Source organism: Lactuca virosa, chromosome 1, assembly GCF_052849685.1.
Source record: "Lactuca virosa cultivar CGN04683 chromosome 1, Lactuca_virosa_CGN04683_v6, whole genome shotgun sequence".
Taxonomy (NCBI): Eukaryota; Viridiplantae; Streptophyta; class Magnoliopsida; order Asterales; family Asteraceae; genus Lactuca; species Lactuca virosa.
In genome coordinates this window covers 62,589,731-62,605,322 of record NC_136426.1, presented here as the reverse complement: position 1 = coordinate 62,605,322, position 15,592 = coordinate 62,589,731, and the positions used below count along the sequence as shown (strand labels likewise).

Sequence of the window (15,592 nt, the reverse complement as noted above, 5' to 3'; positions counted from 1 at the left end):
ATACTTACGCAGTATAACAGCTATAATTTGAGTTAAAACCAGGTTTTATCTTGACATAAAACCAACAATAGTAACATACTTAACAAGTATATATAGAACTCCTGAATATACCTTGAGGGTTATATTAATAACATAACAGGTTTTATCTTGACATAAAACTAACAATAGCAACATACTTAGTAATTAGTATATAGAACTTCCGAGTATAACTCCGGAACTATATCGCACACAACATATATATATAGAACTACCAAGTATAACTCAGGGTCTACATTAGTATAATATCATGCTAATAGGTTTATGATAGTTGTATGTTTTCGAAATATCATATTCAAAACAACTATATCCCGGTTAATATAACTATCTATGTTGATACAAATATACTATCATATAGACATAATATTAACTTAAATACAATATTTAGCATGCGTTTTCCCCCAAAAACATTAGAAAGTGGGGCCGTGAAACTCACCCTAGTAGCGTGATTTTATGGAATCTAACTAGAAACGGTCAGCAGCTCGTCGTTGTTAGGCTCAGGAAGGGAAACAACCTTCAGAAAACGAGAGAGAAAGAAAGTAGAAGGTGTAATGAGAGAAGAGGCTAGACTTGCTATTTATAGGCTGATTTCGGCTCTCTCACGTCGTGATAATCAAGACTCACGTCGTGAACCATGAAAAGAGTCATCCCGTAGCCTTAACGCGTGTTTTCTAGCCTCGATTAGTGTCTTGCAGCGTCCTCACGTCATGAGAAATCCTTGCTCACGTCGCGATCTTTTGGTTTATCGTTCCGTTGACTTCTAGCTTTGAAATGTGGCGTTTTGACTCCTCACGTCGTGAGTTCAATCAGATTAGGGTTTCTGATAGCTGTATCTTCAGATGGTCGTAACTTTTCCATATGAACTCCGTTTTTGACGTTCTTTATATCCACGCGTAGGTATTTACGAGTACTACAACTCTCTTTTAGACTCCAATAGCTAAATCTAAGTCTATTTTAAATTTATCTTATTATAGAGATTTATAGTGTTAGGTTTTATCATAACTTCTTCACGCGAAGTCAGATTTAGACGTTCTCTATATTTTTGGAATCGTATGGACGTATACTTTGAGTTGTATCATAAACTATGTATGAAAGTTCATACTTGTATTAGAATTTATAGTAAGTTTATCACATTACTAGTTTAACAAAACCACATTACATGATTGGCATAATCACATGTGATTGTTATTGGCCTATTTTGACTGGTGTTACAATACAGAAATGAATGTTATTCAAAATGAATGATGAACATGTATGTGGAATGTGAGTATTTAGAGCCTGTGTAGTATTTATGATTTTAGACACAAATATATACATTGAGGTAAAACGTAATTGGTAAATTTAATTTTGGGTTATTCTATGTGATATTGGTGGACAAGGTTTTGATGTGATGTATTAAAATTATAAAGAAATAAATTTTGCTTGAGGACAATCAAAAGAAAGTGTGAGGTATTTTAATATTGTTATATATAGTCATATATTCTACGCAATATATTTATGTTATTAGCTGCATTTAGTGATTGTTTTACTATAAATAATATTTAATATGTTCATTTTTCGTTTTTGTAGTGACAAAGATATTCTCAAGGAAAAAAGGAGCTAAAATGCTAGGCTGGAAGCTAAGGACTGGAAGCAATCATTGAAGAGAATTATACGTACAAAACATACTTGTCACGTCGTGGTAAAATACATGCCACAACGTGGTGAGTGTCAAATCGTAGAAGCTTCTCGGATGATTTGCATGGTAACTTCGAGGCTACGTGAAAGACTCAACACCACGACATTGTAAACCATATGCCACGACGTGGTGGTGTAATTTTAGCAACCTTATAAATACGACTATTGGTCAGATTTTGAGAGAAGGCTGTGATTTTTTACGACCAAAGATGACCAAAAACCTCTTAGAAACCCTAAGAAGGCCAATGATCAATTGAAGAGCAAGAATTGAAGAGATCGAGATACGAAGAACACGATAATCATTCAGTTTACTTACCTAAACATGTTTAGTGAAGTTTATGTCGTTTTTAGCTGTTTTTTTTGTTCTTGTTATAGGCTAATAACCTCAGACTTTTGTTTAGCATAGATGATCCTTGATACTATGTGTTGATTTCGATATTATTGGATTATTTTGCTTGGTTTTTACTTGTGTTTGATAAATCGATTACGTAGCATATTAAAATTTTGATTTAAAAAAGTTAACAGACAAAATGTTAATGTTAACATTTTTGGATAAAAATTACACAAGATATCTAAAATTGGATCATTTTTGCACCATAAAATATTTTTGGATCAAAACCATATAATTTAACTTTATAATTTTGTCAAAATTAAAAAACAAAGTTTATTGCATTTTTATATAATAAACTAGTTTATAACCCGTGGGAACCACAGTTACAAAATCAATTAAACTTTGTAAGTAAAAACTTAAAATTATTAATTATTTATTTTAAATAAATTATTAATTAAGATATACTTTTTTAGTTATATATAAAATTATAATCGTTGATTCAAATAAATACGTAAGATTATATCATCTTATAATTTGTATAAATTTTATTTATTATAATTTGTATAAATTTTATTTTATTTTTTATTCTAATGTTATTAATTTAATGTAATTAAAATAAGAAATTTAAATTTTGAAATTTGAAATTTGAAATGAGAATTAATAGATTGACAAGTAAGATGATATTAATTACAAGAACCAAAATAATGACAAACTAGAGGGGTTACCCGCGCGTTGCGCGGGGCAGAATGTGTTTGTTTTCTGAGACAAATAAGGAAGTATGTTGCATAAATTGGTATCCAAATTAAAGTATGTTGCTATTCTGTGTAATTTGCCATCAATCGGATGATGGAAATGTAAGCTGAAATTGATTACTTAATTGGTCCTTGTGGAAGAATTATTTTATATAATGGTCACTTTTGAAAAAAAGATTATAGAGTTGGTTCCTATGATAAAAAAACATTACCAAAATGGTCCGTTTGTAGAAAAATATTACAAAAATGGTCTGTTTACATAAAAATATTACAGAAGTAGTCCATGTACACAAAAATATCACACAAATGACAACTGTGGTAGAGAAACATAACCGAATTTCTCTCTGTGGCATAAAAACATAACAAAATGGTCTTTGCTGCAGAAAATGTTTACATAATTGGTCCTTTTGTAGAAAAACATTACAAAATTGGTCCATGTATTGGAAAAGATTACAGAACTATATTTTTATATCTTGCACTTAGCTCATTATTGGACTAAATGTAATAAATAGGTATGGTACCTGCACACTTAACATATTTAAAGATTAGAGTTGGTACTTACAGGAAGTAATCACAATTAAGGGGATACTTGTAGTCTGTAGATTGGGGGATTGAGGTCTATGTTCAAGAGCATGCAAGACCGATAGAAATAAAATTAAGAAAATGAACCAGCATGACATGGTTGTTGAAGCTAATTCCATAAAATTAAGAAAATTAAGAAAAGCTTATATTTACAGAAGATGATGTTTAAGGATTGTCTACTTTTCTTTATATAATATTAGACATAGCTTATGGTAAGGGGTTGCAATAATACAAACCTTCCCAGCAAAGCATCAGGGAAATGTATGAGCATGAAAAGCTCATCCAAGTTGTTCTGAAAGCCATCTTCAATTCAGATTAAATATATATAAAAAAAAAAGTAAAGTACATTATACACTTAAACACTATAACAAACCTGGAGAGGGGTTCCGGTTAATAATGTACGATGTTTGGTGTCAAACTGTTTCAATGTAAAAAACAACTTTGAGTCTTTGTTCCTGAGACGCTTCAATTTTGTTTCCACCTTCAGCTTCAGCAACAGTAGCAGATCCATGAACTGCTTCTGCATCGACAAAATAAATAGTTTTATAAACTATACAGGAAATAAGCATACATTCATGGGAAGCAACTGGATATAGGCAGTTTTCTTTATGCTAACATTAGCTACAATCAAGGTGGGTAACCTGAAAAAAAAAAGTCGAAGTTTTTCACAGCTCATCTTCACAACATTTGAAGTGGCTGCACCACACAACATCAAAATACATTCACCTTTTGCTCAGAGTTCTTGCGTTTCTTCCTTGATTCTTTTTTAATAGTTGCCTCATAAGCTTCTTCTTCCATGTCTGTATTTGTACTTTCTTTAGATTCCAAAGAATCAAATACAGATGAAATCCCATCAAATAGCATGTTGACATCATCATCATCTCCCCCTACAAAGCAGAGCAACATAACTGTAAACCCTAACCTTTGAAATAAACATGTGAAGCGTGGTAGGCCTGCGTCGGGGGAGCATAGGGAGGAAAGGGAGCCCGGACGGTGGAAGAGCCAGGGGAGGCCGGGTCATTTGACGGAAATCGACGACCCCACGTTTATTTGAGGGTAGGGAAGTAAGCAATCCGTGTAAATAGAAGACACATAAGGAGATATCCCAAATCAGTGAAGAGGCACATTGAGAGAAGACGTACACAGTTGGAGAAATACGGAAAGACAGATGTTGTGGCAGATAAGCAATATTACGGGTGGCGGACGCCGGTTCCGGTAGAGATGAATTTAGGGTTCCCGGAGACTGCAGAGAGCGAGTTGACAAAAGGATAATCTGGAAGAATCGAGATGAGGCGGTGGGTTATTCCGGATGAGGTGGGGGCGGTTACCATGGTTGAGGAGAACGGGAAAGAAGCAGAGTCGACATAAGGAAAAAGGATGAGTGGATTATTTGTTCTCTATCAGAATCAGAAGCAGATAATCTGGTAAAGGCGGTGGTTTGGACTTTGGAGGAGCGTAAGAAGTTTAGAAGGAAGCAGAAGGTAGAAGTTGACCATCTAAACCCAGTTTAAACTTAAAACCATAGGCGGTGGAGAGAGGCAGTGAGAGATATGGATGGCGGTGGAAGATAGAAGAAATATCGGTAAAAAGATAAGGAATACAGCTGAAATCCTTCCTGCAATTAATTGTTGCAACTATCAACCATCAGGTCGATTCAATTAGTGATTATAATTTATGAATAATTTTAAAAAATTTAGAATGCTTTTGGACTCCTTTATGGTCTTTACCTCATTTATCCTCTGTCATGTCCATACCGGTCGCAACTCCTTTATGGTCTTTACTTTTGGACTTTGGAGCATAAAAGAATTGACCAATTTCTGCTTGGGCGAACTGAACCAAATAGCAACATATACATGTACAGTCAGCTTTTATAAGAACAAAACCAATATTCCATTTAAAAATTAAGATAAAATTTTAAAATATGAAGATCAAGAAGTGAAAGTAATCGAATGTACCTTGCTATTTCTTTCAATATGATGATGATACTTTTATCACACCACTCTATCCAAATAAAATACATTTACCTGCAAGGATGATGCCAAATGTTATTAACAATTCAATATGTAAAAGCAGAAAAAAATCAAAATCAACATATTGTAAACATGCCTAGTGTTTTTACGCGGGTTCTAAAGCTTTTAAGTCAGATTCCAATCAGAAAAGGGCCTTCCTGTTTTTACTCACCCACCATCTATTTTTTTCTCATATTTTTTTCCTGATTTTTTCTCTTGTTCCCAGCTTTTAGTTCCTACCATGGGAAACATGGATTGTGAGCTTCATGAAAAACTTCATCAGGTTCACATCATGCTGCAAGCTTGAATGAAATAGTAAAAAAAGTAAGAATTCTATTAATGGATAGAATCACTTATAATTTTTTCTTTACAAAGATACCGTGAAAGAAGCTTACTTGCTCACAGTCGTGCCATAACTGTGAATTCATCAACTTCCTTGCACCTGGTTTTATCCACAGAAAAAATGAGTAACAATCTTGACTTTTAACAAATTGATGATTGTTTGTGCTAACCTGTTGATTTATCAATCAAAATGAATTTCAAAACCCATAAGATGAATTTCATGAATGTCATTGTTTAATTGAAATCAAATGAAAACAAAGAATCGGTTATGGATAGAACACATACCCGAAATTGTGTTCAACATAATTAAACTTCAATAAAACCCTAAATCGAAGGAACTGTCGATCTTCTATGAAAAGAAACCTGAGAAAGTAAAAACCGTACCCAAAATAATAATATATATAAATTCAATTACCTTAAGTGAATTAATTGAATACTCACATTAATGAGATATAGTTGCAATCATCTGTGGCTGAGAATTTAATCTTCACAGGAAGTGAATCTTACCAATAATAAAGACAAAGAAACAGGAAACAATGAAGTCGAATTCCATAATTTTCAGAAAAGAAAAATGAAAACGGATAAAGAAATTACCTTGAATTAGGGTTCGTTAAGACGTTCACCATCTACGTCTATTCATCTTTGCGTCATCTAACACCACGAAGTGGAGAAGAAGAAGGACCGATGAACTAACCGGTTGTGGCGAGCCTCCATCCAACCCTTACTGTTGCTGATTTTGTTTTCTTCTTCTTCGATTGAACATCACAGAACCACCACGGGACCAACAGTTTTTCCCTCCTCCCCTTCGCGATCCGCTACCGGAGCAGCCCCTTTCTTCCATCACAGTTGACGACAGCTCCTGCTGAAGCGTTCGTCCTTCTTCTCCGATCAAGCTAAGAGCCGGTGGAGATTTCCCAATCCAGCCCGTTATCTATTTCCATTCGTGTTTCTCTTTTTCCCTCTCTCCACCAGACGAAGACTACACCACAAAGGGGCCACCGGGGGTCAACTACTCCCCTACTCAACAGATTTGTCACCATCGAACCATCCTCCCCACCTCCCTGATCTGTTGCGTTCGTGCTCCTCATCGGTGTGCGAATAGAGGATCTGCTAAGAGAAACCCTGTAGAAGGATGGAGATGAAGAAGCGGTGGGAGATAAAAGGAAGACGGTGGAGTGGAGTCGGAAACAGAAGATATCTGATAAGAGAGGCGGTGGGATTGAATCAGTACCTTCGTTTACACAAATCTACGGTAGGAGCTGGTGGAGGCCGACGATTCTGAGGAGAAGAAGAGAGCTTGGAGCAGGTGGAGGGCAGGAAACGCCCAAGATTTCTTGTGCGTAGACAATACGGTAGAAAGGAGGGGGTATGAGGCGGTGGGTTTCTGTGGATAGTAGACTATACCGGAGGAATAGAGAGAGTTCTGGAAGGACGGAAGATATTTCTGAGAGGCCGCCTGAAGCGGTAACCATGGTAGCGTTAAAATAACCCACGAACTAACTTGAGGGACCGATTTTGACAAAATAAGGGAACGAATACTGTTACAATCTTTCATAAACTTAATATATATATATATATATATATATATATATATATATATATATATATATATATATATATATATATATATATATATATATATATATATATATATGATAAAAGACTACTCTTTTATTAGCAACTCTTTTATTAGTATTGTGAGATTTCGTTGGTAAGTTATACTTTAAGTTTCACAAATAATGGTAACACTTGTTTTTTTACCGCACCCTTGACCCCACCAAAACCGGCTTCCCCATTCCCATTTCCCTTTCCCGTTAAACCCCTCCGTTTATCCTCCAGACCTCCCCTGCCACACACCCCTCTAAATCAAGGGCCGGGACCTGTACCATCGCCGTCGTCGGTGAGTAGTGGTGAAAATGATTATTTCGTTAGGGAAGACGAAGAGTAAGGGAGGTGAAAGGTTAAAGTGGGGGAAGGGCCTACTTATCAGGTTAGGGTTATTGAAATTTCAAATTCACTGAAGCCCGTTTCAATGTCGGCTACTGTGATCTCTAGCAAATGCTCTCACTTTTCTGTTTACCAGAAATTGAGGTGTTTTGTTTTTGTAAGTAGTTGCAAAAAAAAAAAAAAAGACCAATTATATTCTATGTGAATGGGGACTTAAGTTTGTTGAAAAGTCATCAAATGTCGTGTCACGAATGTTTGGGAGTGTATCATACTCCAAAAGGGTCAAGTTGAAGGAGTGGGCGACAATGGAGTAGATGGAATAGCGTTTTGTGTTGAATTTTTACCATTGACTTGATGACTTATGTGTGGTAATTGACCAATTAACTTGAGGACGCGGAAAATTATGCAATTGATATTCATTTCATCACTTATCAAATGTTTTCCAAGCAAAGCTAGCTAACCAAGCCAAAGATCTATCTGGAAGTTTAATATTGTGATTGTCTCTACAAAACCACCATTAGCTACTAAAATGGAGTTTTCGGGTTTGAATAAGCATAAGTCAAGGTTACGTTGGTTGTTGATGTTGATGATGATACATATTCTTATGGTCGGGCAAACACAAGGTGCTTGTATAGAAGAGGAGAGAAAGGCACTACTCCAAATCAAAGCCTCCCATATGAAGTCGTATGATTCCAATGTTGACCATTTTCTCCCTACCTGGGTTGATTATGGTAGTAGAACCTCGGGGTATGATGGTGGTAACTGTTGTGATTGGGAGAGGGTCAAATGCAACACAACCACCGGGCATGTAACAGAGCTTTCATTTTACAATTTAAGATGGGTGATAGACGATAATATGGAGTTCGGGAACAAGTCGTGGCCATTGAATGTCTCCTTTTTTCTTCATTTTAAAGAGTTGACAAGTCTCAATTTGTCACATGATTTTCTTGATAAAGTGACTATGAAGATAGGTACAACATGATTAATTGCTTCAGTATTTCTTTCACATGGTTCCAAATTCATATTTTTTGAGCAAACATTTGAGTAAGTTGACTCTATTTGAGTTAATAAACACAACATCCAACTAATTTATGCACTCAAAGAGGCTTGTAATTAGGTAACTTAATAGTTGGATAATATATTTCTATATATAAAAGACTAAACACAAGATTTCATGGTACTTCAGATCCTGCAATTCATGCTACAACTTTTTAGTATTTACCAATGTTGCTCAAAAAGTTGTCCTTTCAATATCAAAAGGCTAGGTTGCTTGTGTTAAAGAATTCTATGTTTTGCAGGACTTGAAAGGTTGTCAAGTTTGAAGAAGTTGAAGGTACTAGACCTTAGTGGGAATCACGATATCGATAACGACATCATTCCATCATTGAAGACACTCACTTCACTCAAAATCTTGGATCTTAGCGACACTAGCTTGAATGGAAACTTCCCTATCAGTGGCACGTTTTCGTCTTTTCATGTCTTCTTTTAAGTTATCTTGCACAAATGCCTGTTTGGAAGATACTTACACCCAGCTTTTACATGAATTGCAGAATTTGCAGCTTTAAAGAACTTGGAGGTGTTGGATCTAAGCTACTGTTACTTTAATGGTACCTTTGAGATTCAAGGTAATGAATAACATCATCAAAATCATCATGCCAATATAGTCACCTTGGATTCATACACAAATCCCCCTTTTGCAACTTTACAATACCATATATAGAAGAATGACTCTTTCATGTGTTGAAATTTAAAGTATTACCTTTTCTTTTCTTTGGACAAAGAAAAATTGCAACGAAGACTTAATTATCTGGAGATAGTACTACTACAATACAGTGATACATTACAATCAAGTCACTTGGTTAGATATAATAGTAATTATTTTAACTTTTAAGGGAGGCACAACAATATTAAAAACATGGATATATGTATATATATATATATATATATATATATATATATATATATATATATATATATACACACACACACACGCACACACACACACACACTTGTATATGTTCTCCTAAACAGCTTTGTCATTCTATCAAACTAGAGCGTATAAATCTGACTGCTTAAATTCCTAAATGTAGGTTTTGAGACGGGTTCCATATTGACGAAGTTAAAAATTTTAAATCTTGGGCACAACAGATTTGATGAAAGCGTCATAACATCTCTAAGTATCCTTTCATCACTTACAAACTTGGATCTTAGCAACAATCCAATGTCAGGACCATTTCCAGCTCAAGGTACGTGCTATGACTTGACTATATATAGTTCTTCCTAAAGTTGTTGGAGTATCATTTTTAGATCATATGAACTTAATTAATTTTATCTTGTTTCCAATTTAGTGTGATGCATGAGAACCTATATTTATAGAGTGTTTGTGGATGCTGTCATGTCAGCTTCACTCATTGAGGAGTACAAGTGTTTGCAATTGCATCAGCTAGTTAACAATGAGACACAATAGGTGAAATTTAGGATGAAATTTTTCTTTAGTTTTCCAAAAAACTTGGGGGTGTGTTCGGTTTTGGATATTTTCTTTAGTTTTCCCGATATTTTTCTAAGAAAAGTGAAAATTTAATGCATTTGGGATGAAATTTTTTCCAAGAAAATATAATTTTTTGTTTTAAAAAATTACAAGTTAACTGTTAACTTGAAGAACTCAATTATTGTCTTCCACACCCTTCCATTTCCAAAAGTTTTTTCAAATATAACCACACCCACCCAACCCATCCCCACCTACACCTACCCACACCTCATACCCATCTACACCCAACCCCCCACCCCAACACACATACAGGCACACACACATGACACACCCACCCAACCCCACATATACCCACCCACAATCATCCACACCCACCCGTACTCAACAATATAAAACTACAGACAACAAAAATTGAAGAACTGTGTCTATATATTACTAATATAAATATAATTACATCCAAATTAAATTAAGAAAAAACACCAAAAAAATCAAACACGTTAAATTAGAAAAAGAACTAAATCACCTATAAATACTCTTCTTACCTGTTTCTTCCCATGAGAGAGTTCATAGCTGAACTACAAAAGTGATTCAACACAAAGTATTTATGTTAAATTTTCCCCAAGATCAGTTGGGGCGTTCAACTTGGATACAATTTAACACAAGCGTAGATGTCAACTTGTTATTACCTGTATTAAAAAATTACCTATAAAAGGCTGTAATCCAGTCCTGATGCTCACCCCTACATACAACATATATAATCAATATTATCTTGTTTTTGGTTTAATGTGATTCATGAGGACTTATATGTATATTTTAGATAGTGTTTGTGGGATACTGTCATGTCTATGTGCGGACTTCACTCATTGAGGATTATAAGTGTTTCATTTGCAATTAACTTAATTAACAATGAGTTGCAACAGGGAAAATTGAGGCCACCTCGTTATAATGATAGATAAAGACTAATGAGCATGCATAATACATGATATATATGTTTTTCTTTTCTGTGACTAACCTGGAGGAGCCTGATTTACTTTTTATCCAGTAGATTAGTGACACACCAAATAACCAAGGTAAACGAAGATTTAACTTCTCATAGCCATGGTAACTTGTGAATAGTGATAATGTTCTTGAAAGCTAATGAATCATAAATTCCTCCATTGTAACAAACTTACAAGACCACGATTTCTCTATTAATTCCCTTTCTTTTTACAGCTTGTAAGAGCTTATCGAGATTGAAAAGGTTGGAGAATATAAATCTTTCCTATCACAATTTCAACAAGAGCATCATATCATGCCTAAGTACCCTTCCATCTCTCAAGATTCTTGATCTTTCATATTCAACTTCATTGGGAAGTTCTTTTCCTTTCCAAGGCATGTCTATCTCAAGATACTAATTTTCACCTTCATTTTCATTTATAATTTTCCATTTTTCTTTTTGTTAATTGTCTGACATGTCTCTTTTTTTTTTTAATTCAGAATTTCATGATTTGCCTGATTTGGAAGTCCTCCTCTTGAGAGATAATGATTTCAGTGGAACACTACCAATAGAGGGTAGTGTTTTTCTTCCTTCCCTTAATTTACGAATTAGTTATAATTGGTTGAACTTATTGAGTTTCTACCATCAATAATATATGACTTGCAACAAATTCTTCTGTGTTTTTGTTTAGTAGCCTACATATGTAACCCTCTTTGCTGTCATCCAGCTTTTGCATCTTTCCGCCATCTGGAGGTCTTAGATTTGAATGGCAACAATTTTGTTGGGAGCATTCCATCAGCAATACATGCATTATCTTCCCTAAGAGCTCTCTCACTCGCCAACAATTATCATGGCTCATTACCGGATCATGGTAAAGCATGCAAAATTAAGTGTCTGGATTATCACTATTGCCCTTAAATTTTGTAGTGTTAGAACAAATGTACAAATGCAATGTTCTTATAGTATGACCATAAGCAGTGCAAGTCTTTATATTTCCTGTAGGGTGAGCACATTCTTTCGCTTTTTCCAGGTTTCAGTGAGTTGAAGAACCTCCATGAACTGGATCTTAGTCACAACAGGCTTCATGGAACTCTGCCTCAATGTTTGAACAATCTGTCATCTCTTAAGATGTTGGATATTTCTTCAAATCAATTATCAGGGATATTTGTGGCATCGCTCATTGCTAATCTCACATCTCTCGAGTACATTGATATCAGTCATAACAATTTTGAAGGTGTGTTCTCGTTCAGCTCCTTCTCCAACCATTCAAAGCTTGAGGTAATTCTGTTTTCAAGCGACAGTGAGGAATTTGTGGTCGAAACAGAAGAGCCTACAGATTGGATCCCAATGTTCCAGTTGCAAATTCTTGAGCTATCTAATTGCAATATGAACATGCCTAAAGGACAAGTTGTACCTGGGTTTCTACTTCACCAGCACAAGTTACGGGAACTACACTTGCCTCACAATTCCTTGGAGGGACACTTTCCAAGTTGGTTTTTTAAAAATAATACGAATCTGGATGTTCTTAACCTAAGGAACAACTCCTTTGGCAGTATGCCGCTGTATAGAAATGCTAATATGAAGTGGTTGGATATGTCTGGAAATCACATAATAGGTAATCTTTCCGAGCATATACCAAAGTTCTTTCCTAACATAATTCATTTGAATTTGTCCATGAATGGTTTAACCGGTGCTATCCCATCCTCAATTAGTGAACTGAGTAAACTATCGATGCTGGATTTATCTGGCAATAAGTTATCAGGAGAAGTACCAAAGGGAATGCTCACAAATATATCTGGATTGCAGGTATTAAAACTATCAGAGAACAACTTGCACGGCCAGGTACTTTCAGGAAATTTAAGCTGGGGTAATTACCTCCGAGGGCTTTACCTAGACAGCAACCATTTCACAGGGAAAATTGGAACTGTTAGCCAGGGAAATCTGGAAACTCTGATTTCTATGGATATTAGCAATAACCTTTTTACAGGTGTGATCCCTGATTGGATAACCAACATCAGGGGATTGACTGAACTTGTGGTGAGAAATAATAGTTTCAAAGGCAGGTTTCCTTGTGGAATAGCACAATTCTCTGTTCTTGATATCTCACAAAATTATTTCTCTGGGCCCATCCCATCCTGCTTATTAAATTTTCAAATTTCAAATATGCAGCATCTTCATTTGGGTTCCAACAGATTTACTGGATCGGTACCTAATTTCTTTCGTAGTTTGACTATTATTTTGACTTTAGACATCAGCAACAATGATTTGTCAGGCAGGATTCCTAAATTTCTTGGCAAACTATCCACTTTAAGGATTCTTCTTTTGAGAAAAAATAACTTTAGTGGTTCTATTCCAAAGCAGTTGTGCAAATTACGTGATGTGAGTTTGTTAGATCTATCGAATAACCATCTTTCTGGTTCAATACCTAGCTGCCTTCAAAACATTACCGGGGGGCATGACCTTGCTTTCATAAAAAGAGGCGGATGGGGATTTGGATTTTCCATTGAATCCTCTTACCATTATGAGAGTACTAATTTTGGGTTTCGTCCGTCGATCCCCACTAGTGAAACAGTGGAAACACAAGACGAAGTTGAGTTCACAACAAAAACGCTCTTTCTCCACTACAAGGGTGACATCCTTGATTACATGACAGGATTGGATCTATCTTGTAACAAACTCACAGGTGAGATTCCAGGAGAACTAGGGTTGCTGAGCCAGATTCGGGCTTTGAACCTGTCTCACAATCAGCTGACTGGACCAATCCCAGTGAACTTCTCAAATCTTGCGAATATTGAGAGCTTGGACCTTTCTTCAAATGGATTGACCAGCATAATTCCATCAGAACTGATTCAGCTGACTTTTCTAGAAGTTCTTAATGTTTCTCACAACAATCTATCGGGTAGACTCCCAGAAATGAAAGCACAGTTTGGGACCTTTACAAAGGCTAGCTATGAAGGCAATCCACTTCTTTGCGGACCACCGCTGGAGAATAAATGCACGATAGAGCCACAGGTAACCGATCCATCTCTTAAAGAAGAGAGCTCTGAGAAATGGTATGATATTGATATGGTGTGTTTCTATGGAAGTTCTAGTTCAACATGTGTTGTGTTCTTGTTGGGATTTGTCGGGCTTCTTTACATCAATCCTTACTGGCGCAGAAGGTGGCTAGACATGGTTGGAGGATGTATGTATATATGCTATTACTTCCTTTATGATTCGGTAAGGAAGCCTTGTATGATCTTCCATAACTAAGTCCCATTGAAGAAGATGTGATGAAATAAACACGAGCATGCTTTTCATATCTATTTATATTTTTCTGCTTTGATATATGTATAATGATGCACAAGAAGACCCTAATGAGTATTGAAAGTGTTATTTTCCCAGGAAAATGTGACATTGCATTCACATTACAATATATACAAATTACAATACATATTGGGCTACAAGGGTTACATCGACTAACTAGACTATACAAAGTAATGGGCTATATAAAATACATACACTAATCTCGTACAAAATGAATGTCAGTCTCTATATGGTTCATGTGTTGGTGTTGTACGATTCGATAATTAAACTGCACTAACATTATCGTAGTATGTAATGGTTGCTTTGTTGAGATGTGAGTGAAGTTCTCAAAGAAGATTTTAGTTGGGGCAAACTGAAAGGAGTTTAGTCAGACAACAACCATTTCACAGGGAAAATTCGAATTAAGAGTAGTGAGGAAAAGCTTGAATATTTAAGCCTTCTTGATATTAGCAATAACTTCTTTATAGGTTTCGTCATCCCTCCCTGGTTGGATAAGCAACATCAGTTGGTTGAGTTGGTTGTCTGAATTTGTGAGAAATAACAGTTTTGAAGGCCGGTTTCCTTGTGGAGCAACTTCATGGACATAGGTAACAACTTGTAATTTAACAAAGGTTTTGATTATGAACTTGTCGGGTGGGATTCATAAATTTTTTGGTGATCTATCTTATTTAAGGATTCTTCTTTTAAGGAAAATGTTTCTATTCCCAGACAGCTTTGCCAGTTACGTAATGTTGAGTTTCTTAGACTCCAAATACAATGTTTAATGTACTGAAAAGTAGTACAACGCAAACATGATCAATCCATAGAGACACAAGGTTAATGTCTATACCTCTTTGTGTAATCCATGGACTATTCTAGACAGTCTAGTGAAACGCTAGCAGGATCGCAACCTCTAGGTGTTTATGAACGATGTGTTCACCCAGTACACTTCATCCTCCTCATGGTTGCCTTACTGACATATATTGCTGAGAAATCTCCTAAGCAATATTATCTTCCCGATGATGATCCTTAGGATAGGTCCCTTAAATTAGATATTTTAGGGACAAAAAGTGAGGATAATGAGAACGGGTAATCGGGTTGAATGATTTGATGAAATTAAAGAACTTAATTATTGTAGGTTGAAAACCTTATGTGTTCACCAGACTC

At 35.6% G+C, this 15,592-nt stretch overlaps 1 protein-coding gene and 1 long non-coding RNA gene across 2 annotated transcripts; one reads left to right on the top strand and one right to left on the bottom strand.

The window, feature by feature from the left end:
* Positions 1 to 3,599: 3,599 nt before the first annotated feature.
* On the bottom strand, positions 3,600 to 4,850 carry LOC145104892 (uncharacterized). The gene is made up of 3 exons (XR_013707188.1): positions 4,020 to 4,850; positions 3,752 to 3,898; positions 3,600 to 3,670 (listed from the first exon to the last, which is right to left on the bottom strand). It is a non-coding gene; the product is annotated as an uncharacterized LOC145104892 (long non-coding RNA).
* A 2,717-nt stretch (positions 4,851 to 7,567) lies between these two features.
* LOC145138142 (receptor-like protein 14) lies at positions 7,568 to 14,517 on the top strand. The gene is made up of 8 exons (XM_079072303.1): positions 7,568 to 8,647; positions 8,975 to 9,133; positions 9,227 to 9,301; positions 9,767 to 9,922; positions 11,377 to 11,535; positions 11,641 to 11,715; positions 11,868 to 12,011; positions 12,171 to 14,517. The coding sequence occupies exons 1-8, from the start codon at positions 8,206 to 8,208 to the stop codon at positions 14,390 to 14,392; spliced, it is 3,432 nt and encodes a 1,143-aa protein (XP_078928429.1). The 5' UTR covers positions 7,568 to 8,205; the 3' UTR covers positions 14,393 to 14,517.
* Positions 14,518 to 15,592: the final 1,075 nt, after the last annotated feature.

Excerpts from the sequence above, each read along its gene's own strand:
- LOC145138142 (XM_079072303.1), top strand. The coding sequence starts at position 8,206 with ATGGAGTTTTCGGGTTTGAATAAGCATAAGTCAAGGTTACGTTGGTTG. Across the intron at positions 11,536-11,640 it reads AAGTTCTTTTCCTTTCCAAG|AATTTCATGATTTGCCTGAT; the intron begins GCATGTCTATCT and ends TTTTTAATTCAG. Across the intron at positions 11,716-11,867 it reads TGGAACACTACCAATAGAGG|CTTTTGCATCTTTCCGCCAT; the intron begins GTAGTGTTTTTC and ends GCTGTCATCCAG.